A 27,191-nucleotide genomic window follows, 5' to 3' on the forward strand; every position below is an offset into this window, starting at 1 on the left:
TTTGGGAATTTCATAGCCTTTGGCTGTTGCAAGTAAGTTTGAAAGTAGCTTATTGATGCTGTTTATTTTCACTGCATCTTAATCTAATTTGATTCTATTTCCCTCTGATATTTTAGGAATTAGCTTTCAAAAAATCCCTGCCTATGAATTATTACACAGTATTCTACCACATTCAAGAACAACTGCCCAGAGACTGTTTTGTGGTGAGCGAAGGAGCAAATACTATGGATATTGGGCGCACTGTGCTTCAAAACTACTTTCCTCGTCACAGGTAAAGGAAATTATAATGAATTGGAACGTGTTAAATTAGAAACTACAAAAAGCAGATTGAGAAAACATTTGAAAATTATACGTGGCCAGTGTAAGGACATACTTCATAAAAGTATTCTTAGGTGACGTTTTGTAGTGTTTCTATGCTTGGTATGTCCTGAGATCATGTGATAATTTGTATACTCAGTGTTCGAAGGATATATTCACAGTCTTCCAAGAAATCATGAGTGCTTTCTCCCATTCATTTGCTTATCCTTAACAAATTAGTTCCTCACAGTCTAAAAACTTAATAATAAGGAGAATGTTTTATTGTTCTTTATTTTTCCATGAGCCATGTAAAAATGACTAGATTTGTGCCAACCCCACCATCTGTGATATGCCCCAGAGGGTTTCATTTTAGCTCTGTTCCCCAACAGGCTTGATGCTGGTACTTTTGGAACAATGGGAGTCGGTTTGGGATTTGCCATTGCATCTGCTCTAGTGGCTAAAGATAGAAACCCAGGGCAGCGGGTCATCTGTGTGGAAGGAGACAGTGCATTTGGATTTTCTGGCATGGAAGTGGAAACCATCTGCAGGTAAAGCAGCATCCTGAGTCAGCATTTCTTTCTCCAAAATATGAAAAATTATACCCAAGACCCACTTGCCTAACAAATAGTTACCAAGCGTTCACCATGTGGCAGGTGCCCCGTGCATGGCACTGTGCTGTGTCCTGAGAATACTGGTATAAATACCCTGGGGTCTGTCTCATCCAGGACAGCATGTTCATGATCTCTCTACCACATGCCCAAAACCTGCAAAACTGGGGAGTAGTTTTTAGGTCACTGAAAAAAAAGTTCTGGTCTGATAAAAGCTTGTTTTCTGCATGGAGATAGCAGAGCTTGGTGGTTAAAAGAACGGCCTCTGGGTCAGTTGGCCTGGACTTAAATACTGGCTTGACCACATCAGACCCAGGTGACTAGGGTTAAGTCTCTTAACCAAACTTAAGTCTCCTCTAAAGTAGGGATAGGAGTCGTACTAGTTCCTACCTTATAGGACAGTTGTGAGGAACAAGTGCTTCAGAGGGAATTAAGTATGGAAGGTGTCATTCTTATTAACTCCCAGATCTGTGAAAACCACGGGTCAGAAAAGCTCAGTCATTTTCCTGAGGTCCGTAGCTGCATAGTGGTGGGACCAGGTCTGCCAGCCACTAACCATGCATTCTTTCTACTGCTCCATGATGTTTCTGTTAATAATTTGATAGTCTTTATTAGGATAACAAATGCTTAATTTTTGGTCTTACCCTAATATTACAAAAAAGCTTATAGAAAACTATCCATTTTCAAGTTAAAATTTCAATCCAATGAAAAGAAATTGCTTCAGAATGAAAAATTATTTCCTTTATATTTTACTCTCAATTTTAGGTACAACTTGCCAATCATACTTTTGGTGGTGAATAACAATGGAATTTACCAAGGTTTTGATACAGATACTTGGAAGGAAATGTTAAAATTTGGAGATGCTACTACAGTGTAAGTAACCCAGAACAGTGTATATTTATGTTTTCTCATCTATTTTAATCTCTCTTTAAAAAGTGTGCTCTACTGGAAACCTTCTCCTGTGGTGTCAGTATTGCCAGTTTTCATGGTCAGCTGCTCTGAAGGACAGGCACCCTGTCTGCATGGTTCCTTTTTGCACAACCATCCTTGACTGGCACTTCAATGAATAGTTTATGATCAGGGAGCCACTGAAGGCTCGGGTGAATGAGTTTCATGTCTGAGCCTTGTTAATGAAAAGGCTTATTGCAAATGCTCCCAGTCCTACTATTCCCACTACACCATGTAGGAATACAGATGTTTACATATTATTTATGATATAGAGGTCTTCCTTCCTTTTACCGCTTAGCTAAATCTTGGTCATTTGATGACAGAGCCAAACTGAGACAGTATTGTGGCTGGCTGTGGGATGAGGAAGTTGTGAATCTGTGAGTCAGCCGCAGGGGAGCAGGCTGTGGGTATGTTTGCTTATGGCTCACTGACTCTGTTTGTTGTTTTGTTGTTATTTGCTGTTTTGTAGTAACCATTCCTTTTTTCCTCTTTTTTTTGGAGGGGGGATTCATAATAGTTGATGGTGTAGCCTTCACTGCCCAGTATAGTAGCCACTAGCTACATGTGGCTGTTTAAGTTAAATTAAAAATTCACTTACTCTTTTTAACTAGTTACATTTCAAGTGCTCACCACAACAGGTCACTAGTAACTGCTATACTGGGCAGCACAGATATAAAAATTTCCATCATCACAGAAAGTTCTATTGGACATCGCTATACATACAATAAAAAATGTATGGAAAGTTTAATGTACTGGCATCTCAGTTTATGTAAAAGTATGCCTTTCATTTTATACGAAATTTTTCCACAAATTATTTTAGAGAATTTTTTCTATTGACTTGTGACCTTCTTTTTCAGGGCCCCTCCAATGTGTCTTCTGCCACACTCACATTATGAGCATGTCATGACTGCATTTGGAGGCAAAGGGTATTTTGTACAAACACCAGAAGAACTCCAGAAATCCCTGAGGCAGAGCCTGGCAGACACAACTAAACCCTGTCTTATCAACATCATGATTGAGCCGCAAGCCATGCGGAAAGCCCAGGTAAAGATGATTGCTAAGCAGAAAGCAGAAATGCATCTCCCCTCCCACCCCCAGAAGTATCTACCAAATAGAACACCCTGTTATTTACTGAGTTCTGTCTAAACTGTTTCTGAGCTTGTCACTTTCATTTGTTTGTTCAATGAATATTTGTTGAGGTATGTGTTAGGTGTGCTGTGTCAGGTGCTAAGAATAGCATAGTGAGCAAACCAGGCTCGGCCCTCACCTCATGGAGTTTACTGTCCAGTAGGAGAGTACAGTCCAGTCACCTCTCAACTGAATGTATCACAATAGAGTGAGGCAATTCCTCTGAAGAAAAGAAACCCAGTTCTGAATGAACATAAAACAAAGGAACCCAAGAGGTGTGTGGAGAAAAGGGAACCCTCCTACACTGTTGATGGGAATGTAAATTTCCATACTGTGGAAAACAGTATGGAGGTTCCTCAAAAAACTAAAAACAGAGTTGCCATATGATCTAGCAGTCCTGCTGCTGGGCATATATCTGGAGAAAACCATAATTTGAAAAGATACACACACCTCAGTGTTCACTGCAGCACTATTTACAGCAGCCAAGACATGGAAGCAACCTAAATGTCCAATGACAGATGAAGATGTAGTATGTATACATATATATATATATATATATATATATATATATATATATACACAGTGGAATACTACTCAGCCATAAAAAAGAATGAAATAATGCCATTTGCAGCAACATGGATGGACCTAGAGAGTATCATACTAAGTGAAGTAAGAAAGTGAAAGACAAATACCATATGATACCACTTGTATGTGGAATCTAAAATATGACACAAATGAACTTATCTACGAAACAGAAACAGACAGATATAGAGAACAGACTTATGGTTGCCAAGGTGGAGAGGGAGTGGGGGAGGGATGGATTGGGAGTTTAGGATTAGCAGGTGCAAACTATTATATATAAAATGGGTAAACAACAAGGTCCTACTGTATAACACAGGAAGCTATATTCAAAATTCTATTATAAACCATAATGGAAAAGAATATGAAAAAAAATGTGTGTGTATACACACACACACACACACGCACATATATAACTGAATCACTTTGCTGTATAGCAGAAATTAACACAACATTGTAAATCAACTATACTTCAATTAAGTAAATTTAAACAAACAAACAAAAAACCCCACAAAGGAATTCAATTTATATTGGAGTCACCAGGAAGACTTCTCAGAAGTGATGCTTAAACTGAGAGCTGAAGGATAAGTAGGGACAAACTCAGCAAAGAAGCGAGGGAAAAGATGTGCAAAGGCTCTTTGGCAGGAGGGAGCACGGCAAGTCCAAGGAATTGAAAGAAAGCCAAAGTGCCTGGAAGACAGAGTGGAGGAGGAAGCACAATGGGATATGAGACTATAATAGGGTAATTTATGCAATTATATTCAGAGTTAGTTACTTTGGCCTTTAAAGCAAAACTACGGTGTAGACTATAGCAGTAAAATAAATGACAAAGTGTGTAGTATGTTCCTCTCCCATCCCAGATTAAGTTGCTTTTCATACTTTGTACTCTGATTCTGGTCCAGCTACTTTGCTTTCTCTTATATACCTGGCCTCCATGCCTGCACCTTGCATATCAGCTGCTGTTTTCAGTGTTTTACTTTTTTTCAAGTAGTTTCTGTCTTGGTTCTTTATACATGTATCTGCTGTTAGATTTTTTTCTTTTTTGAACAAGGCAGGCAGTGGACAAATGGGTAGAACGGATACCTGGACAATCAATGAAATGTAAATTAATTTGGAAACTATGAAACATATAGAATTCTACTGAAATTCTGTTTCTGTAAGACAGATATCAAGGACGTTGGTGAAAGGAAAAAAGGGGAACTACAAAACAGCCAGAAAACAGCAAAATGGCAATAAGTACATACCTATCAATAATAACTTTAAGTATTAATGGATTAGATTTTTGAATCAAAATAAATAGAGTGGCTGAATGGATAAAAATAAGGCACATCTATATGCTGCCTATAAGAGACTCACTTCAGATATAAGGACACAGAGACTGAAAGTGAAGAGATGGAAAAAGATAATTCATACAAATGGAAACCGAAAGAAAGCTGGGGTAGCTATACTTATATCAGATAAAATAGACTTTAAAACAAAGACTGTAATAAGGGACAAAGAAGGGCATTGCACAATGATAAAGAGGTCAGTCCAACAATAGGACATAACATTTGTAAATATGCACACAACATAGGAGCGCATATATACATATGCAAATATTAACAGACCTAAAAGGAGAAATAGACAGCAATACAATAATAGTAGGAGACTTTAATACCCACTTACATCAATGGATAGTTCATCCAGACAGAAAATCAGTTAGGAAACATCAGCCTTAAATGACACATTAGAACAGATGGCCTTAACAGATATATTCAGAACATTCCATCCAAAAGCAGCAGAATACACATTCTTCAAGTGCACGTGGAATGTTCTCCAAGATAGATCATATGTTAGGCCACAAAACAAATCTTCATATATTTAAGAAGATTAAAATCATATCAAGCATCTTTTCCAACCACAGTGGTGTGAAACTAGAAATGAATTACAAGAAGAAAACTAGAAAATTCACAAATATGTGGAGATAAAACAGCATGCCACTGAACAACCAAGGGGTCAAAGAAGAAATCAAAAGAAAAAATTTTAAATGTCTTTGAGACAAATGAAAATGGAAATACAACATATCAAAATTTATGGGACACAGCAGAAGCAGTTCGAAGAAGGAGGTTCATAGCAGTAAAAGCCTACCTCAAAAAACAACAACAACAAAAAAATCAAACAACCTAACTTTACACCTGAGGGAACTAGGAAAAAAACAAAGCCCAAAGTTAGTCGAAGGAAAGAAATAACAAAGATCAGAGCACAAATAAATGAAATAGAGCCTAAAAAGACAATAGAAAAGACCACTGGACCTAAGAGCTGATTCTTTAAAAAGATAAAATTGACAAAGCTTTAGCTAGACACACCAAGAGAAAAAGAGAGAGGACTCAAATAAATAAAATCAGAAATGAAAGATGAGCCATTACAACTGATACCATGGAAATACAAAATTTCATAGAGACTACTATGAACAATTATATACCAATAAATTTGACAACCTATAATAAATGGATAAATTCCTAGAAACATATAACCTGCCAAGACTGAGTCATGAAGAAATAGAAAACCTGAACAGACGGATTACAAGTTAGGAGATTGAATCAGTAATCAGAACCTCTCAAACAAAAGTCCAGGACCAGATGGCTTCATTGGTGAATTCTACCAAACATTAAAAGCAGAATTAATATCAATTCCTCTCAAATTCTTCCAAAAATTAAAGGAGGAAGGGACACTTCCAAAGTCATTTTTACAAGGCCAGCATTACCCTGATAACCAAAACCAGACAAAGATACCACAAGAAAAGAAAATTACAGGCCAGTATCCCTGATTAACATAGATGTAAAAATCCTTAATAAAACATTAGCAAACCAAATTCAACAGTACATTAAAAGGATTGTATACCATGATCAAGTGAGATTTATTCCAGGTATGCAAAGATGGTTCGATATCTACAAATCAATCAATGTGGTACACTTTGTTAACAAAATGAAGGATAAAAATCATATGATCATCTCAACAGATACAGAAAAAAGCATTTGACAAAATTCACCATCTATTTATGATTTAAAAATCTCAACAAAGGGGTTATAGAGGGAACATACCTCAACATAATCAAGGTCATGTGTCACAAGCCCACAGCTAAGATCATATTTAACAGTGAAAAGCTAAAGCTTCCTCTAAGATCAGGACCAAGACAAGGATGCTCAGTCTTGCCACTTTTATTCAACATGGTATTGGAGGTCCTATCCAGAGCAATTAGGCAAGAAAAAGAAATGAAAAGCATCCAAATTGGAAGCAAAGAAGTAGAAGTGTTACTATTTGCAGATGGCGTGACATTACATATAGAAAACCCTAAAAACTCCACTGAAAAACTATTATAATAAATTCAGTAAAGTTGTAGGATACAAAATTAACACACAGAATTCTGTTGTGTTTCTATACAGTAACAACAAACTATCAGAGAAATTAAGAAAACGATCTCATTTACAACTGCATCAAAAAAGAATAAAATACCTAGGAATAAATTTAACCAAGGAGATGAAAGATCTGTACACTGAAAACTATAAGACATTAATGAAAAAAATTGAAGAAGGCACAAAGAAATGGAAACTATTCCATGCTCTCGGATTGGAAGAATTCATATTGTTAAGCTGTCCATACTACCCAAAGCAATATGCAGATTCAGTGCAATCTCTTATCAGAATTTTAATGGCATTTTTCACAGAAATAGAACAAACAATCCTAAAATTTGTGTGGAACCACAAAAGACCTCAAATAGCCAGAGCAATCTTAGAAAGAACAGAGCTGGAGGCATTAAATTACTTGATTTCAAAATATATTACAAAACTTTATTAATCAAAACAGTATGGTATTGGCATTAAAACAGACACATAGATCAATAGAACAGAATAGAGACCCCAGAAATAAAGCCATGCATATATGATCAGTTAATTTATGACAAAGGAGAAAAGAATATACAGTGGGGTAAGGACAGTCTCTTCAGTAAATGCTGTTGAGAAAACTAGGCAGCCACATGCAAAAGAATGAAAATGGACCATGATCTTACACTATACACAATAACTCAAAATGGATGAAAGATTTGAATATAAGACCTGAAACCATAAAATTCCTAGAGGAAAACTGACAGTAAGCTCCTTGACACTGGTCTTGGAGATAATTTTTTGAATTTGACACAAAAGCTAAGGCAACAAAAGCAAAAATAAAGTGGGACTACCTCAAACTAAAAAGCTTCTGCACAGTAAAGGGAATCGTCAACAAAACAAAAAGGCAACCTATTGAATGGGAGAAAATATTTGAAATATTGTCTGATAAGGGGTTAATATCCAAAAAATATAAAGAACTCATTTAACTCAATAGCAAAAAACAATCCAATTAAAAAATGGGCAGAAAATATGAATTGACATTTTTCCAAAGAAGACACACAGATGGTCACCAGGTACATGAAAAGATGCTCAGCATCACTAATCATCAGGGAAATGCAAATCAAAACCACAATGAGGTATCACCTCATACATGTTAGAATGGCTGTTATCAAAAGACAAGAAATAAGTGTTGGCAAGGATGTGGAGAAAAGGGGAATCCTTGTGCCCCCTTGGTGGCAATATAAATACATGCAGCCATTATGGAAAGCAATATAGAGTTTCCTCAGAAAATTAAATGCAAAACTACCATGTTATCCAGCAATTCCACTTCTGTGTATTTATGGGAAGAAAATTAAAACACTAACTCTAAAAGATACATGCACTTCCTTGTTTATTGCAGCATTATTTACAGTAGCCAAGATATGAAACAGTCTACAATGGACGACTGGATAAAGAAAATGTGGTGTATATATACGCAATGGATTATTATTTAGCCATAAAAAAAGAATGAAATCTTAGCATTGCAACAACATGGGTGGGCCTTGAGGGCATTATGCTGTATGACTTAAGTCAGACAGAGAAAGACAAGTATCATATGATCTCTCTTATGGAACCTAAAACAAACAAAAAAACCAAGCTCATAGATACAGAAAACAGATTGGTGGTTGCCAGAGTTGGGGGGTGGGGAGTGGGCAAAATGGGTGATGGGGGTCAAAAGGTATAAGCTTCCAGTTATAAAATAAAGACATTGGAGATGTAATGCACAGCATGGTGACTGTAGTTAATAATACTGCATTGCATATTTGAAAGTTGCTAAGACAATAGATATTAAAAGTTCTCATTACAAGAAAAATTTCTGTGACTATATATGGTGATGGATGTTAACTAGATTTATTGTAGTGATCATTTCTTGATGTGTACAAATATAAAATCATTATGTTGTATACCTGAAACTAATATAAGGTTGTCTATTATACTTCAATTAAAATTTAGAAAGAGAGAAAGAGAGAGGCTTTGGCATAGCCTCTCGTAGGCTCTTCTCATAGCAGAGAGAAGAGATGCTTAAGAAGAAGCATGGTGATGGGGATGGTGACCACAGAAAGGCTAGGCCGGAAACGTGATGGGGTAGGTGGCATTAGCAGGGATTTATGTGGAGCAAGCAGGCAGACTGTTTTCAGGTAGGATTAACAACTTTCAGAACCTACTTAGTACCTTTGTGGGTTTATTGATTGCCTTGGAAAAAAAAACTATTTGTTGAAATGATTTCTGCAAGCTAGACACCCAATAGATAGGTTTTAAAATCGCATGTCATTTATCTGTAGCTGAGTATTGCTTTTCAGTAGCTGGGATGTCAGTTTTGCAACCAGGATGCCCTCCTCCTGGCATCAGGGCATCAGAGCACTAAGGAAACTAAAGCCACAAGAGGCTTGGTAAGCACGTTCAGAGCACACAGACAAAATAGACTTGAGACCTGTGTTAGTCACAGAAGGGCCCTAATTGACTGTCCCTTCTCTGCTAATGCCTTTCTAAATGATCTGCTTCTAATGGTCTATTCTCTGAATCCTCTATGAATTTGGGGGGTATTTCTGGAGAATACAAGTTATTTCCTCTTGTATAATTTCATGAGGATTATCCTTGTATTTTTTGCATCTACCACTTCAACATTATTTATCTTCATTCCAGTAGAATTCCCCATATATTATAGTTTCTAAGCTGTTTATTTTTCATTGATTGTGTGCCCATTACCATTTGTCATTTTTTAAAAATGAAGTATAGTTGATTTTGCAATATCATGTTAGTTTTAGGTGTACAACATAGTGATTCAATATTTTTATAGATTATACTTTCATAAAATTATTCATAAAGTTATTATTAAATATTGGCTATATTCTCTGTGCTGTGCAATATATCCTTGTAGCTTATTTATTTTATACATAGTAATTTGTGTCTCTTAATCTCATACCTCTATCTTGTCCCTCCCCCCATCCCTCTCCCCACTGGTGACCACTAATTTGTTGTCTGTATCTGTGAGTCTGAAAAGATACATGCACCCTAGTGTTCATAGCAACATTATTTACGATAGCCAAGATATGGAAGCAACCTAAGTGTCCATCGACAGAGGAATGGATAAAGAAGATGTGGTATAGATATACAATGGAATATTACTCAGCCATAAAAAGATGGAAGTTCCATGATCTGCAACAACATGGATGGACCTAGAGGATATTATGCTTAGTGAAATAAGTCAGACAGAGAAAGAAAAACACTGTATATTATCACTTATATGTGGAATCTAAAATAAAACAAATGAATATAACAGAAGAGAAACAGACTCACAGATATAGAGAACAAACTAGTGGTTACCATTTGTCATCAGTTCATGGTGTAGCTGGCTGCTGCTTGCTGTAGATACAGGGAAGACCTCATCTCTGCAGTTGCCTGTGTCCAGGCCGCATGGGTGGGATGGTCTTAGTCCTGGGCAAGGCTTCCATGCACTGCTCTTTCTCCTCAAGCTCTTCTTAGACATGGGAGCTTGTGGTCCTCTTTGGGCCTGCTTCATCCCCTCTCTCTCTTTTTTTTTTTTTTTTTAATTTTTATTGGAGTATAGTTGATTTACCATGTTGTGTTAGTTTCTACTGTGCAGCAAAGTGAATCAATTATACATATACATATATCCACTGTTTTTTAGATTCTGTTCCCATATAGGACATTACAGAGTATTGAGTAGAGTTCCCTGTGCTATACAGTAGGTTCTTATTAGTTATCTATTTTATATTTAATACTGTGTATATATGTCAATCCCAATCTCCCAGTTTATCCCTCTCCCCCTTTTCCCCTTTGGTAACCATAAGTTTTTTTTTCTACATCTGTGACTCTATTTCTGTTTTGTAGATTCCTCTCTTCTTTTGCATGTACTTCTGGTTCTTTCAGACTCTAGTTTTTTTGTGCCCTGATTACTGTTAATGGGGAAAGATCCAGAAAGTGATGTTAGGTTGTTTTGTAGGACAAGACAGCAAGATTCACTAATGGATTTTTAGCTCCTTTTTGGGAAAAGCTCTAGACCAAAGACAAACTTCACTTTACCACCACTGTGGCTAGTGTGGTTATAGTGGGACTTTTAGATTTTAGAGCAAGCAAAACAGGTAATAGTTTGACACAGTTATTTCTTTTGACTGAATGTTTGTTGTCTTTTCTTTTTCTAGGATTTTCACTGGCTGACCCGCTCTAATATGTAAATAAAGATGCCAATGAGTGACTTGAGGAGTTTTCTCTTTCCCGTAAGATGGAATTTTATTTTCCACAGCAAAATTACTATAATGTTAAAATTGTTCTGCAAAGAAAAATAAAAAACATTTCTAAATGACATTTTATAGTGCAGGAATTGATTAAAAACATAAAAAGATACCAGTATTCTACCACAGAAATAACCATTTACAGATGAAAGAAGGGGTTTATTAAATAGCATCATAACTGGTTTATTGAATGACACATCAGTAATCTTTTAAGTAAATCCATTCTTAAAGTCACATATCTTTTAATAACATCTTCAAAGAAAAAAGCTTCAAGAACTATGCAATGTAGAGGCATGTTCAGTAAGTTGGGGTACCTAGACTATCTCTCCTTCATAGTTTATCCGTTGACCACTTCATACCTTAGTCTACCCAGTATTTAATGGGGCTTGTTCTACATTTTATGAGTTGGGTTTTTGTTCCGTTTTGTTTTTCAGGAAAGAACTTACTAAGCCAAAGGAGAAATCACACCACACCCAAACTAATAATTTCAGGGTATATTTGGATTATCAACCTTAGTTTATGTGTGCCACATTGAGACCAACAGAATCAACAGCCTTAATATATAAAGAACTCTTATAAATAAGAAAAATATTAATGCACTAATAGAAAAATGGACAAAGGGCATGAATGCACAATTAACAGAAAAACACAAATGATCAATAAAAGTATGAGTATGAATACAAATGAGTACGTAAGTTAAATAGAAAACCCTTTTTTTTACCCCAGCCACTTAGCAAAGCACTTTTTAAATTATAATTTTCAGCGTTTGGTGAGGGTGAAGTGAAGAGGAGAGTGCTGTGCTGGGGTGGAAGATGAAATTGGTACAAATTCCATAGAGGAGTTCTAGCATTGCTTGTATTTGCAATCATAAAATGTTCATACCCCATAACTTTTGACCCAGTGGGCCTATTTCAAGAATGTATTTTAAAGAAATAATAAAATACTTGGTCAAATATTTATATATAAGGCCATTCAGCATAGTTTTATTTAGGAACAACCACAATGTTTAATAATAAGACATTGGTTATGTAAATTATGATCTGTCAACATCCTAAAATAAAAATTGTGTTAAAGAATGAATATTTATTAATGGAGAAATAATCACAGCTATAAAAATGGATGGGTCCAGGTCAGGATATACATCTTTACTCATACACGAATACATACATAGAGAAAAAGGGTGGGCACAAAATAAACTAAAATTTTAATATAACTTGGTGATCGGATTTAAGTAATTTTTATTTCCTTCTTATGTTTTTTCCTACTTTTATAAGATTTTAAAGTAAAAATAATTATGTAATTGTATTACCAGAAACAGACATTGTTTTAAGAAAATATTAGAAATGGAAAAGTATCACTTATTATCAGGGTCATTCTTGTTTATTATCTGCAGTTTTATATATGAGTTGGAGTGTAGGACTTTATATCCAAGTTCAGCTAGTTTGACTGTACCGTACACATCAGACTTATATCCGTTGGCTAGTTAGGGGCCTGAGTGACCTCCACAATGTTGTGGACTCCAGCTTCGAGGTGTGAACCCAGGAGATACTTGAAGGGAGCTGTGGCTTTACCTGACAGGCCCTTGATATCAGGCCCCCTGGCAGGTCCTCTTATGTAGTTCTGAGATACAGACTAGAGAGCCTGGGCTGCGGAAGAGCACAGGGAATATCCAAGGAGGGCAGAGAGTGGGCGGCTCATGTAATCTCATCAGTGTCCTACTCTGCCCGTGGACACTGGCCTCTGGCGGCCAAGTGCTATGTAAGATTTTGCTGAAAGGTTGAGGGCTTGATGAATATTTGTGAGTTGAACTATATAAATCTGGATACTAGATGTAATTTGGGGAAAAGGCTCCTTCTCTAGTCATATTATCTCAAGAGAGAAAAAAAGTTGGCAGGTTAATAGGCTGACCAGCAGAGGTCAGTCTGAACAAAGATCAGATTAGTCCAGGAGGACTGTCCACTGACTGCCTGCTTTATAAATGGGATCTTTCCTTAGAAGGATAAGATATTGAATAAGCCCCTCTAAAATGAATCTGTTGGTTGATAGTCAAAGTTTACTTGGTAAATATTTTGTATCCCCTAGTTTAATAAGGAACATCTTACGTGATCCTAGTATGTTGAATACTCAAGTGCCTCATAAAAACTGAACTTTGAAAGATTATGGTTGTTTTCTTTAGGAACGATGAGAATTCAGGCTTGGAAATGACTTACCAGGTTAGTTCCTCTACTGATATTCTTTCCCAAACCTTTCATACTTCATGGGGTTGTCTAGGGGTTCAAAAAGTTATCCAGAAGCCCAGTGCCCGGTATATAGAAGGCACTCAATAAATGCCATTGTGTTTTAGGAAGATGCAACTTTAGAGAAGAGGAGAATGCTGGCTGGAATTGTGTCCTATTTAACAGTGTGGTTTCACTTTGCAAGTAAATGGATCTTATTTCCCAAATAGATGAGTCATGTCCTGGAAGACAGGGGCTGTGTGTTTTTATTTCCTTAAACAGCCACCGGCTCACTGGATAATAGCTGAATGAGAATTCATGATGTTTGGAAATAGCTCAGTGGATATTTTCTATGGTTATTTCACATATGCACCTCTGAAGTAGCTCAGCTTATTATGTGGCTTGAGTATGTTTTCCTTAGGGAAAAAGGTCTCAAATCTGTTACAAAGAAATAATAGGATTTTGAACACCAAAGGAAAATGAAAATAATATTGCTTCCAAAAATGTATTTGTTCTTTTACTACTTTTAACTGAATTATAAGAAACATACAATATTGTATTAGTTTCAGGTGTACAACATGGTGATTTGATATTTTTATACATTATGAAATGGTCACCACAATAAGACCGGTTACCATCTGTCACCATACAAAGTTGTTACAATATTAGTGATTACGTTCCCTATGTGTACATTACATCCTCATGACTTATTTATTTTATAGCTGGAAGTTTTTACCTCTTAAACCTTGTCCCCTATTTCATCTATCCTTCCACCCTCCTTCCTTCTGGCAACCACCAGTTTATTATCTGTATCTATGAGTCTGTTTTATTTTGTTTGTTCATTTGTTTTGTTTTTTAGATTCCACATGTAAGCAGAATCATACAGTATTTGTTTTTCTCTGACTTACTTAGCATACCACCCTCCAGATCTATCCATGTTGCTGCAAATGGCAAGATTTCATTCTTTGTATGGCTGAGTAGTAGTATATTGTATATATTAACACCATATCTTCTTTATCCAGTCATCTATGAATGGACATTGAGGTTGTTTCCATACCTTGGCTATTGTAAATAATTCTGCAATGAACATAGGGGTGCATATATCTTTTTGAATTAATGTTTTTATTTTCTTTGGATAAATACCCAGAAGTGGAATTGCCGGATTGTATGGTAGTTCTATTTTTAGTTTTTTGAGGAACCTCTATACTGTTTCCCATAGCGGCTGCACCAACTTCCTTTACTGTTTTTAAGACACTTCTCTAGGCAGTGGGGAAGCAGTGCACTGCCATGAAGAAGTGGCACATGATTAAAGTATTGATAAATGCAAACTTAGAGTGACTAGGATGGAATTTCATATGAGTGTTTTAAGAAAGTTGGAAACCAGTTAAATTCCAGATGGGAATTATGACTGAGAAACTCTGGTAAAACTGACTCTGCTGACTGCTGTGGAGAGTGAAATGTATACAGATGAAGTTTGAATCATCTGGTGTTTTCTGGTTGCATTTGCTGGTGCTCATCTGAATAGTGGAGTAATGTGGATAAAGGAAATTGAAGATCCTGTGAAATCCTCCCAAAGATAAGGTGCAGATTAAAGTACACCTTGGGTTCAGATCTGACAGGCAAGGCTGCCTAAGCCTCTGGTTTTCACCGGATTATCTTGGCTCGTCCCTCCCCTCCAAGGCCTTTTCTTCTAGGAGAGAGGCTAGCTGGTCAGTGAACCCATGGTAAATCCAGGTTGTGTGGTTACCCCCGCAGTTAGGGAGCAGAGAGAAAAGGCACAGCTAGAAACCCCTGGATCTCCAGTTTCAAAGTTTGAAGGGAACACTTTAAATTTTGACTCAGGCCTGGAAATATCCAGAGATGGCATCATCCATGGTCTTCTTCCCAGGGGTCACTGGAGCCAGCTCTGTGGAGTGCTTAATCTGCAGCTACCTGGTTCGTCCTGAGGCTCATTCTCTGGTCCCAGCGTGTTCCCAGGTACTGCCTCCTCACCCCAGTGATCAGGGAGGGCTCAGGAAATCAGACCCGCTTTCACCCTAGCCTGAGCTCTGTGTGCTCCCCGCCGTTGGCCGTGTGGTATCAGCCATGTTGTCACCTCTTCCGTGAAGCCGTCCTCTCTCCCAGCCCTCCTACAGCACCCTGCGTGTACCTTCTTCACTACTCACGATATTCATGATGCATCGAATTCCCATCTCCCTTCCCACCTCGACCGAGTGCCTGTGTACCCAGACGTCACCCACCCCTCGTCTTCCAGGGCCTGCGTCCTCCTGCTCTGTTTGGCAAGCTCCTCTGTGGGCTCCGCCTTGAAGAATCTACATATTGCTAAGTGTATATAGTGATATATACATCACGGACATTTTCTTGCAGGGGTGGCGACCTGGGGGGGTTTATATCACAAAAGCCGTAGCAGACGATTCTGAGGGTGCAGCGTGGAGAGGTGAGCCACGGAGGAGCAAAGCCCAGCCCTGGTGCCTGGGTTAGACAAGCCCCACCGCCTTAGAGCCGTGTAGGGGTGGGGTCTGGGCCTCGAGGCCCTGACGGAACTGGGCCAAGTTCCTCCTCCAAATGGAGGTCAGAAGTAAAGTTGAGTTACTGGAAATAAATATTTCTTTCACACTTGAGTGCTGTGAGCTGAAATTTACATCCACTACACTCCTAACTCCATATCGTAACTCATAGTGCCGTTCTCGCCCCCCGCCACTCGTCCACGGTCCAGCTGTCCCCTCTCCCCACCACTCTGCCAACGTCATTCTTCAGAGCTTTCATGCTTGTCTTCATTTGATTATTTTTCTGTATTAACTCTAGTAGCACAAAAAATCTAGTATTTTCATTGGAGTACATTTTAAAATTTAGTGCATTAATAGAAGGACTTCACATTCAGCAAGGCCAACAGATGAGGAGACTATTGCCAAGAAAAGATAGTTTCTTACTCACAGTTCTGGAGAGGAGAGGGTCACCGTGCAGGGCTGCACAGGGAAAGGGTGAGGGTGGTCTCTGGGCACAGAGAAAGAGGCAACTTAAAGCTGAAGCCTTTACCGTGCTTTCCTTGGAAAGAAACAGGTGAGGCAGATTAAGCAGGTTTAGGATTGGCTAGTTTGAACAATATCCATGGGCTCCAGGGTGCAGGGGCTGCCCCCTGGCATCTGGTACCTGACCCTGTGGTGATTAGGGCAGGGAGATAAGAGGCCTGGAATGTGAGCGCCCAATACAGAGCACGATAAAGAGGGAGGTTGGGATCCTGGGCTCAGGGTTGATTTGCATATAAAAAGAGAGTTGTTTGCCAACCGGGAACTAGCTAACCTGGGAGGGGCAGTCTCTGGGGTCAGCAAGGCCCAGGTGTCAAAGCATCAGCATTACAGAAAATAAGATGTGGTTAATACAGAGTGGCGTTAAATGCATATGTATTAAATATTGTATTAAATATGAATATTTGGATAATTGGTTCTTAAAATTTTATTTATATTCAAGAATAAGGTATCTTTGAATTTATAAAAGTATTTTTTCTGTTCCTCTGTGGAGTTTTAAAATTCTCATCCTATTGGCACTACACAACTTTTGTTAAACTTGTTCCTAGACATTATTCTGTTTTGTCACTATTGTAAATAAGTTCTTATCTTCCACTATATTTATATTTGGCTGTTGTTTGCATATTTTGTATACTAATTCCGTACCTTAATGAATTCTCTCTAACCTCTTCTTCCTTTCTCTCATCTGGTGGCATTGGCTAGTACTTCCAGAGCAATGCTAAATGATACTGATGACCGTGGACCACTTCCTTCTAGGTGTTTTAGAATCAGGATATCGTTTATGTGCTCTCTTCCTTCACGGGGAGCAAAAGATGGCAAGAAAATCTCCCCACAAGGAGTTACTGAGAGTGCAGGGCTTGAATATCTTCCCCAAGGGACATAACAAGATGGGGAAAGAATCCAAAGTCTTGTTTGTGCTTGTGGTCACCTGCAACAAAAAGTGACTTCTTGGCAGTTGAATTAGGGCAAATGGGAGTGCTAGTCAATTACTTACCACTTCGACTTCCTTCCTGCATGGCACTGAGACCAGTGACGAGGGCAAACATATTGCCTCTGTCATCTGCACCTTCAGAATCTCAGGCCAAGGTCCCCAGGTGAATCAGCAGAAGAAGGTGACCTCCTTTGCTCCCTCTTCCACCCACGTTGCTGTGTGCGTGGCTGGGGCACCAGTGGGGAGAGGCATTACTTTAGTCCAGGTCCTTTGAGAAGCAGATCCCAAGATGGGATTAAACGTGAGAATTTGATTAAGGGAAACATCTGTGTGAGAGGAAATGGGAGGGGCTGGGAAGGCTGGGAGGGCCGTCAGACGCGAAGAAGACCGGACCCCAGGAAAGGAGGGCAGGAAGGAAGGTTGGGTGGGAGCACCCTGGTTGCCATGCAGTCCAAGGAAGCTTTGGCAAGGCTTCTATCCGAGATCCACGTCTCCCGGGAATGGCGCCCCCTTCACGTCCTTCTGGACGCAGACATGGGAGGGGAGCCGCATGGTGCTTGGGAGATGCAGGCTCAGCACAGATGCCCGAGACAGGTTTCAGGGAGCCGCCACTGGGGCTCTCCGTCAGTTCCGCTGCCGCAGGGCGCTTCTGGAGGTCTCTCTACCGCTGCCGTAAGACTGTTAGAGCTGAAAAATAAGGGGGCCAAAGTTCATTCACCAAGACTTAAAATCTAAGGATCTGACCCAGTTCCATCAACAGCTCATTTTTCAGCTTTGGGCGGGGGGACACTCCTCTTGGGCAGAGGATAGTAAGCCTGAATTTCCACCCTGCTCTGCTTTGGTGGTTATACCACTCCGAGCCTCAGTTCCCTCATCTCTGTAATGGGCGGAGGAAATAGAACACCTAACTCAGAGTTGCCTGGAGCATGTGTGTTTACAGAAATGCTTAGCAGGAAACCTTGCACGAAAGAGCGCTTTGATCACCGTTAGCCCCTCTCCCTTCACACCCTCTTCTGCCTCTGGCCCCCAACCCTCACGGAGTCACAGAGCTAGCTGTGTCCCACTGTGGTAAGAGAAGTCCCCATGTCCCTACAGTGACTGTGTGCCTTTGACAGCTTGTCTGTTCCCATGGGGAAACTGGCCACAGCCAGCTTTTAATTTGGCCACCTTCCTTCCACAGCTCAGCACAGGCCTGGGCTGTCAGTGTAAAATCAGGAAAAGGCGCATTCATTTGAGCCAAACTGAATTAGCCAGGCCAGTCTGCGGCCGGGAAGTCACGTGCTGCTTTCCCAAACCAAACAAATTATTTTTAGATTATTCGCTCTTTGGCATTATCCATGCCACAGCTCTCTCCTGTTAGGGAACATCAGAGAAAATTGGCTACAGCCAATTAATGCATATTTCACAGCCATTTGTCTGCATTGGACCTCCCTGTACTCATTTGTGAAAAGTGGTTGAAATTGACCCCTAAGTTCTCAACCCTAGTCGTGAGTGCACTGCCATCACCTGGGGAGCTTCTATTTTATTTTTTTTAAGTTTTTTTAAATTGAAGTAATTACAATGTTGTGTTACTTTCTGGTGTACAGCAAAGTGATTCAGCTATGGACATATATATTCTTTTTCATATTCTTTTCCATTATGGTTTATTACAGGATATTGAATATAGTTCCCTGTGCTATACAGTAGGACCTTGGTTCATCTACTTTATATATAGTAGTTTGTATCTGCTAATCCCAAACTCCTAATTTATTCCTCCCCCACCTTCCCTTTTGGTAACCATAAGTTTGTTTTCTATGTCTGTGAGTCTGTTTCTGTTTTGTAAATAAATTCATTTGTATCATATTTTAGATTCCACATATAAGTGATATCATCTGATATTTGTCTTTCTCTTTCTGACTTACTTCACTTAGTATGATAACCTCTAGGTCCATCCATGTTACTGCAGATGGCATTATTCATTCTTTTTTATGGCTGAATAGTATTCCATTGTGTATGTATGTGTGTGTGTGTGTGTATATACATCTTCTTTATCTATTCATCCGTCGATGGACGTTTAGGTTGCTTCCATGTCTTGGCTATTGTAAATAGTGCTGCTATGAACATAGGGGTGCATGTATCTTTTGGAATTAGAGTTTTCTCCAGATATATGCCCAGGAGTAGGATTGCTGGATCATATGGCAACACTAGTTTTAGTTTTTTGGGGAACCTGCATACTGTTCTCCATAGTGGCTGCACCAATTTACAGTTCCCACCAACAGTGTAGGAGGGTTCTCTTTTCTCCACACCTTCTCTAGCATGTATTATTTGTAGACTTTTTAATGATGGCCATTCTGACCGGTGTGAGGTGATATCTTGTTGTTTTGACTTGTATTTCTATAGTTATTAATGATGTTGAGCATCTTTTCATGTGCCTGTTGGCCATCTGTATGTCTTCATTGGAGAAATGTCTATTTAGGCCTTCTGCTTATTTTTTGATTGGGTTGTTTGGTTTTCTGATAATTAAGCTGTATGAGCTGTTTGTGTATTTTGGAAATTCAGCCCTTGTCAGTCATATCATTTGCAAATACTTTCTCCCAGTCCGTAGGTTGTCTTTTCATTTTGTTTATGGTTTCCTTTGCTGTGCCAAAGCTTATAAAGTTTGATTAGGTTCCATTTGTTTATTTTTGCTTTTATTTCTATTGTCTTGGGAGACTGACCTAAGAAAACATTTGTATGACTTCTGTCAGAGAACATTTTGCCTATGTTCTCTTCTAGGAGTTTTATGATGTCATGTCTTATGTTTAAGTCTTTAAGCCATTTTGAGTGTATTTTTTGTGTATGGTGTGAGGGTGTGTTCTAACTTCATTGATTTACATGAGGCTGTCCAGCTTTCTTAACACCACTTGCTGAAGAGACTGTCTTTTCTCCATTGTATATTCCTGCCTCCTTTGTCAAAGATTAACTGACTGTAGGTGTGTGGGTCTCTTTCTGGGCTCTTGATTCTGTACTATTGATCTATGTGTCTGTTTTTGTGCCAATACCATGCTGTTTTGATTACTGTAGCTTTGTAGTATTGTCTGAAGTCTGGGAGGGTTATGCCTCCAGCTTTGTTCTTTTTCCTCAAGATTGCTTTGGCAATTCTAGGCCTTTTATGGTTCCATATAAATTTTAGGATTATTTGTTCTAGTTCTGTGAAAAATGTTATGGGTAATTTGATAGGGATTGCATTAAATCTGTAGATTGCTTTGCATAGTATGGCCATTTTAACAATGTTAATTCTTCCAATCCAAGAGCATGGGATATCTTTCCATTTCTTTGAATAATCTTCAATTTCCTTTATCAATGTTTTATAGTTCCTAGCATATAAGTCTTTCACTTCCTTTATTTATTTATATATTTTTTGATGCGATTTTAAAAGGGATCATTTTTTTACTTTACCTGGGGAGCTTTTAAAGATCCTGGTTCTCAGGCCACACCCCAGCCCAATTACATCAGAATCTCTAGGGTGGGACCCAGGCATCAGTGTCTTTTAAAGCTCCTCTGGTGATGCCAGTGTGCAGACCAGTTTGAGAACCAGTAAAAGACAATTTCAAAGCTTCCTTCCATCTCTAATTCCAGTGACAGTGATCTTGAAGAGGGTACAGCCTACTTCTAATTTAATTCACAAAATAGGAATTGTGTGAGTGAATATTCCAGCAATTTTGTAATTTTATATTCTTCTTAAATTCCCTGCTCTCAATCATGTTCCTTTTTGGCATCTTGGTCAATCAGTGTTTAGACTCATAATTAATACCTTTCTCCTGCATAAATATTTATTTACTTCATGCATCTGTCATAATTCCTTGTGTTCACTTATACAGCCTGCTTGTGGCAGGTATACATTTCACAGAATTGGTTAACTTTTCTTTGTTACTCTAATAGAAATTAGCTCCTGAGCTCCAGTTCTGCTTGCTGTCTTACGTGTACAGCTCAGTGAATTGTTACGTAGGTGTGCGTCCATGTAAGCCCTGCCCAGATTGAGATATTTAACACTTCACCCTGGCAATCCAGAGGGCTCCCTCTTGCCCTTTCCACTCAACCCTACATCCCCCAGAGGTAACTGTGCTCTAACTTCTATCACCAGAGGGTAACACTCAAGTCTCCTTTGACTAAGTGCTTCCTCTAATTGAGGTTCACGCCTCTCCCCTGGCTCCTTCTTCCCTGAGAGTGATCTAGGTCTCCCATCAGAGGAGAGGTCTGCTTCAGGCACGGCTGTTCAGTAATCTATTTATGTATCACAGACCATCCCCAAATGTAGTGGGTAAACACAAGACATTCGCTCTCTCACAGTTTGGTGGGTTGATGGGGCTCAGCCGATTCTTCTCACCTCACCTGAGATCTCGAGCAGCTGCGTTCTGACGGCAGCTGCACCTGGGTCCCAGAGGCCCCGCTGAGCTGGAAGGTCTGGGTTGCCTTCTTTTTCTGAGAAAGTAAAAATTAGCTCTGGCTAAGAATGTAAAAATCTGCTCAGCCTTTCATTCGGCTGGAGTATGAGACATGGATTGAATGATATGCAGAATTGACAGAATATATTCCATCCAGGGACTCACTGCAAGGGGAAAGGCCTAACAACCATCTTTTTTATTCCTGAGTAACTTTGTTTTCTAAAATCATAGACTATCAGAAACTTTCATCAGTAAGAATGACATGCCCCGATTTTGCCCAGAGGAGCTAAGTCACTTGGACACAGAGAAACAGCCTTGGTTTGTTTCTGGGCAAACCTCAGATGCACCTCCTCAGGTGCAGAGTTTCTGGACACGGCATTTTCCGTCTATCATAACCCTATAGTGTCTGAGGAAACACGACCCTGGCGTCCCTCTCACAGTCCTGAGCAGATGTGGAATCCTTTACACGGAGCCTGCTTTGCTTTGAGCCTATCAAAACTTTGATTCAATACCATAATCACCGAATTGTATACTCTAAAATGGTGAATTTTATGGTATGTGAATTTATGGCCTGTGAAATACGGCATCTCAGTTTTAAAAATGATAGACAAGCGCTTGGCATGGAAAATTGTTGGCTCTTAATGCCACTTTACAGTGAGTTTCTTTGATGACCTCAATTTAGTAAACTGGTTTTTCAATTAAAAGCAAACAAAAATCTCAGCTTCATTTGTATTCCGCTAAACCCCACCCTTCCCCCAAACCTTATGCTAACTCTGCATTACTTTTGTTTGGTGAGATGCCCCATGGTTCCTCTGGGGTGTGGTCTGTCTCTGCAGTGGCTCAATACACCTGGCTTTGTCAGGCCAGTTTGTTCCTGACAGTCGTAAGCTGTCAGGAAGACAACCCTGGTGCTTTGGCACTCCTCCACATGGTCTCTCTCCACCGGTGGTGTCTTCCCCTCTAGGGCCTCTCCATGGGCTGCTGTCTCCAGCAGGGGACCTGGGCTTCTCACACGGTGGCTGACTTCCACAAAGACTAAAGTAAAAGCTGCCAGGCTTTCTTAAGACTTAGGCCTGGAGCTGTTACAGCATTACTTCTGCTGCACTCTGTCGGTTACAGTGAGTAACAGGCCAAGCCAGACTCAGCGTGGGAGGGGACGGCACAGGGACGAGACTGTCAGGAGGTGTGGTTCATTGGGGGCCATCTTCGGAGGCCAGCTGCCACCACTGTCCTCTCTTCTCATGGCATTCCATCATTGGGCTTCATCTGCCTTGGGTTTCAGCCTCAGGCCCTGCTAATCTGCAGAGAGCATCCACTCTCTACAAACAGCCAGAGCTCTTCCAGTTTGCTATCTGCTCAGTCCCTTCGGCTTCCCTCCGGGGCCATGCGGAGTTTCTGGCCGCATTCCCCACACTGTGCTGGGATGCCCAGGTCTCTGCAGGTCTCCCTCAGGCCCAGCTGCCTGGGCTTCTCCCTCAGACCTTGTAATGCTACCACCAGGTACCATGCTGGATGTGGCTTCTCGTTGGGGTCCACACTCTGGGGGTTCAGGCCCCTTGTGCTGGGGATTCCCCAGACCTGGTAGACTTACCCATCCTCTGAGGTAGCGAATGCCACTGACTCAAGGAATGGGGGGCTTTGGGAAAACAAGAAAGAAATGCGCAAGAGAAAATGGATAAAATCTAAGTATTTAGTATAACTTTTCTAGGAAATCTGCAACAGTGAGGGCTGTTCTGTTTTAGGCAGCTATTAATAGGGGGGTTTTTTTCTTTTTAATTATTTTCTTTTTTTTTTTTTGGCTGCACCCTGAAGCTTGTGAGATCTTAGTTCCCCGACCAGGGATCGAACCTGGGCCCCCTGCAGTGGAAGCTCGGAGTCCTAACCACTGGACCGCCAGGGAATTCCCAGGCAGCATTAATATTGATTATCAGTATTGTTTTGATCTGAATTTGAGGTAATGATAATCAAGTTTACATAACTCTTAAGAACTTTCATACATATAATTTATTTCATCTTCACAGCAATCTTTTGAAAGGAGTGATTATTATTATTCCCATACTACAGATTATCTGTAATTCCCATATTAACGGATAAGGAAACAGGCTCAGGGAAATCGAGGGACTTTTCCAAGGTCGCATATTGTATGGTTTTATCTTGAAGGGACAATTTTAAAAGAAAAAAGATTTGAAAGAGAACCAATGGGCCTGTGAATTTAAATGAGAACATTTCGATTTTTCCATTTTGATTATCTTGCAAAATACTGGGCTTTTAGGGGGGGAAAAATCCTCAGGATTCCTAAAGAACAATAATGGCAAAGTGTGGAGAACAGTTGTGATAAAGTGAGAAAGAAATAGATCACACAGTACCACTCACTTTGCTAACCCTGCGCGTGGAAAACATGAGCCTCTGGATTCCTCATCTGAGAAAAGACACGAGACACAGCTCGAGCCCTGGACCCGCTAATGGGGCCGCCAGACCAACTTTGGGCTGAGGTTTGACTCCGTGAGATTGAGAACAAAGAAGATGCAGGTGAGCATGAGGAGGGCTGCTGTAGGGATGTAGAAGGGTCCAGGGCCCTGAGCGACAGGCACCTGAGGATAAATCCAGCTCCTCAGCGATAATCCACGTGGCAGCGTGTTTGCGTGTGTGCAGCTGAGGCTGCTCCTCAAATTCCTGTCTAAAGGAACTCACCAGAACAGGACATGGCGTTCATGAGACCTGCAGACACGGGGGAGGAAGGGCTCCTCAAAGACCTTGGCTGTGGGGTCTTAACTTGGAAAATTGCCTCCCAGTAGGTCTTTTAATACATAGTGATCCTGCCTCTAAGTCATTATGTAATAAGCGCTTTACATTCATTATTTTTTAAAAGCTGGACTCCATTTAAAAAAAAAAATAGACTGGAGAGAGAGAGGTCACTGACAGAAAAATAGTATATATTGGTATGGCTTTCTTTTCCTTTTTCTCTAAATGTGTTTATAATTGCACACCGGGACAAACAAGTTTGAGCTCTTTGAATATAAGCTCTTTGAATATAAAACATTTCAGCTTTCTTTGACAGTGTGACTCAACTTGGGCAAATAGGGTTGAGAATGATCCACAGAAAAATAAAACAAATTGGCTGTTTATGGATCCACCTACTAATGGAAATGGAAATGCGTTTAGCACATGTTCTTTCCAGGAATCTCCTGGACTGACTGAAATAGGGCAGGAATAAAAATGGAAAATTACTTTAGAAGGTCATTTGAATATCAGATGCTACCACTTACCAGTTGCCTTGAGTTTGTGAAGTTCCTAATTCAAGAGTTGTTCACTTTTATAAAGACGATTGAAACTGATATATAAGGCGGGGGAGGGTGGGGGGATTGTAAAAGAAATTTGGAGCATGTAAGAAAGGCCAAAAAGAAGTAATGATATATATTATAAATTGACCTCAATTCAAAATATGTTTTTGAATTTGCAAACCACAGGCCTCTTCCAGAGTGCCTCAATTCTGAGAATCTGTGCTCCGATGAATTGAAATATACAAACAGAAATCTTAAAATATGGTTATGTGTGCTTTTAAGGTGGATGTGATGTTTAAAGGGAGGGGAGGAACATAGGGAGAAGATAAGAGACCAGAAGAAGACTGCCACAAAGTAGAATTTTCCAAGGAAGTTGTAAGTTTATCCAAATTTCCCTGCAGAAAACAGTCATCTGAGTAAGTATACCCTAATAATTCAGTCACTGAAGATACACTTATTTTGCTAACTTAACCCTCAGACCAGTGGTTCTCAAAGTGTGGTCCATGAACCAGCAGCAGCACCTGGGAACATAAGAACTACAAATCCCCACGCAACTTCCAAGACCTGTGAGTCTTGGAAACTCAGAATTCTGTGTTTTAACAAGTCCTCTGGGTGATCTGATGCACGCTCAAATTAGACCTGTTTACCCCAGATTCATAAGTTTTTAGTTCCAGGCATCTAAGAGAGAAAACTTGGCCCATTTTTCTGCTCTTCAGGTGTGCCTCATTTCCAAAGCACAGGGTGTCAGGAGGGGGAAGACGGTGTCGGGTGTGAACTGGTTCTGGGCGACAATGTCACATAGTTGGAGAAAGAGTGCTAAGCTCGAGAAGGACCAGCTGTGTGCCCCCTGCAGATTCAGGGCGGAGAGCTGGCGAGGATGCATAAGGAACCAAGAAGCCTTCTGAGAAGGAAAGAGCAGGTTGGAAAGCACAGGCTCGACTCAAGAAGAGCAGATAGTGGGGGAATGGCCACAGTTTTTATGGTGCTCTGCCTTCAAGAGGTGGAGCTTAACTCTCCTTCCTTTGACTGTGGCCTGGACTCAGTGACTTGGTTCTAGTGACAGTGTGTCACTTCCAGGACTAGGTCACAAAAGGCTGAGGCCTTTTCCTTTTTCTCACTCTTGGATCGCTCGTTCTTGGGGAAGCCTGCGGATGTGTCATGAAGACACTCACAAAGCCTTGTGAAAGAGTCTGTGTGGCCAGGAACTGAGGTCTCTGAAGAGCCTCCAGCCCCAGCCAGGCCTTCAGATGACTGCAGAGACTAGGCCCCCTGCAACCCCCTGCCCTGCCCCACAGTGTGACTCAGATGGCCCTGGCTTCCGCCCTTTACCCCTCCCATCACCCACACTTGCACTCGAGCCCTCAGAAGAGGAGGACCTTAAATCACTGGGATCTCTGTGTGTTTCCCCCTCTTTAGACTACAGCCCACCCCTGCAGGGGCAGAGGGAGGAGCGGTGGGAATAGATACACGAGTGAGCACGACAGGGGACCTCTCCCTGTTGCCTGGCACTACGGCACCAGAAATGCCTGTACTCAGAGCTGGAAGAGCAGTGGTGAGCAGGAACACGTCTCCAGCCCCGTGTGAGGAGGCATCAGGATTAACAGCTTAGGGCTATCTGAATATAGACTCGAACAGGAGTACTTCCTATAGGGAGAACCTGGGAGGGCATTGAGGACCTGAACTCCCCACAGAAGGGCTGAACTATTATTATGAGCAGGTCATACCTCCAAGCCTGGAGAAACCCGTATTACAAAGACACAGGCTGCAGTTGTGTTGGTGGCACCTTTAACATGCTTTCCCCCCAGCCTTTTTTTTTTTTTTTTCCTTTCGTTTTCATTTAATTAATTAATTAATTAATGGCTGTGTTGGGTCTTTGCTGCTGCGCACGGGCTTTCTCTAGTTGCGGCGAGCGGGGGCTACTTTTTGTTGCGGTGCGTGGGCTTCTCATTGCAGTGGCTTCTCTTGTTACGGAGCACGGACTCTAGGCGTGTGGGCTTCGGTAGTTGTGGCACGTGGGCTCAGTAGTTGTGGCTCACAGGCTCTAGAGTACAGGCTCAGTAGTTGTGGTGCATGGGCTTAGTTGCTCTGCGACATGTGAGATCTTCCTGGACCAGGGCTTG

At 40.4% G+C, this 27,191-nt stretch overlaps 1 protein-coding gene across 4 annotated transcripts in view; it reads left to right on the forward strand.

The window, feature by feature from the left end:
* HACL1 (2-hydroxyacyl-CoA lyase 1) overlaps positions 1–13,409 on the forward strand; it is a 39,350-nt gene extending 25,941 nt beyond the window's left edge. For 2 of the 4 annotated variants that reach the window (XM_007166999.3, XM_057545199.1), the window contains 5 exons: positions 117–271; positions 687–845; positions 1,671–1,778; positions 2,711–2,897; positions 11,125–11,287. In XM_007166999.3, coding sequence (XP_007167061.1) covers positions 117–271; positions 687–845; positions 1,671–1,778; positions 2,711–2,897; positions 11,125–11,157 — 642 coding nt within the window. In that variant the 3' untranslated portion in view covers positions 11,158–11,287. Of the gene's footprint in view, positions 1–116; positions 272–686; positions 846–1,670; positions 1,779–2,710; positions 2,898–11,124; positions 11,288–11,648; positions 12,281–13,390 lie in introns of those variants that run through there. The other 2 variants (XM_057545197.1, XM_028162002.2) reach the window with 2 other exon arrangements.
* Positions 13,410–27,191: the final 13,782 nt, after the last annotated feature.

Source organism: Balaenoptera acutorostrata, chromosome 4 (genome assembly GCF_949987535.1).
Source record: "Balaenoptera acutorostrata chromosome 4, mBalAcu1.1, whole genome shotgun sequence".
Taxonomy (NCBI): Eukaryota; Metazoa; Chordata; class Mammalia; order Artiodactyla; family Balaenopteridae; genus Balaenoptera; species Balaenoptera acutorostrata.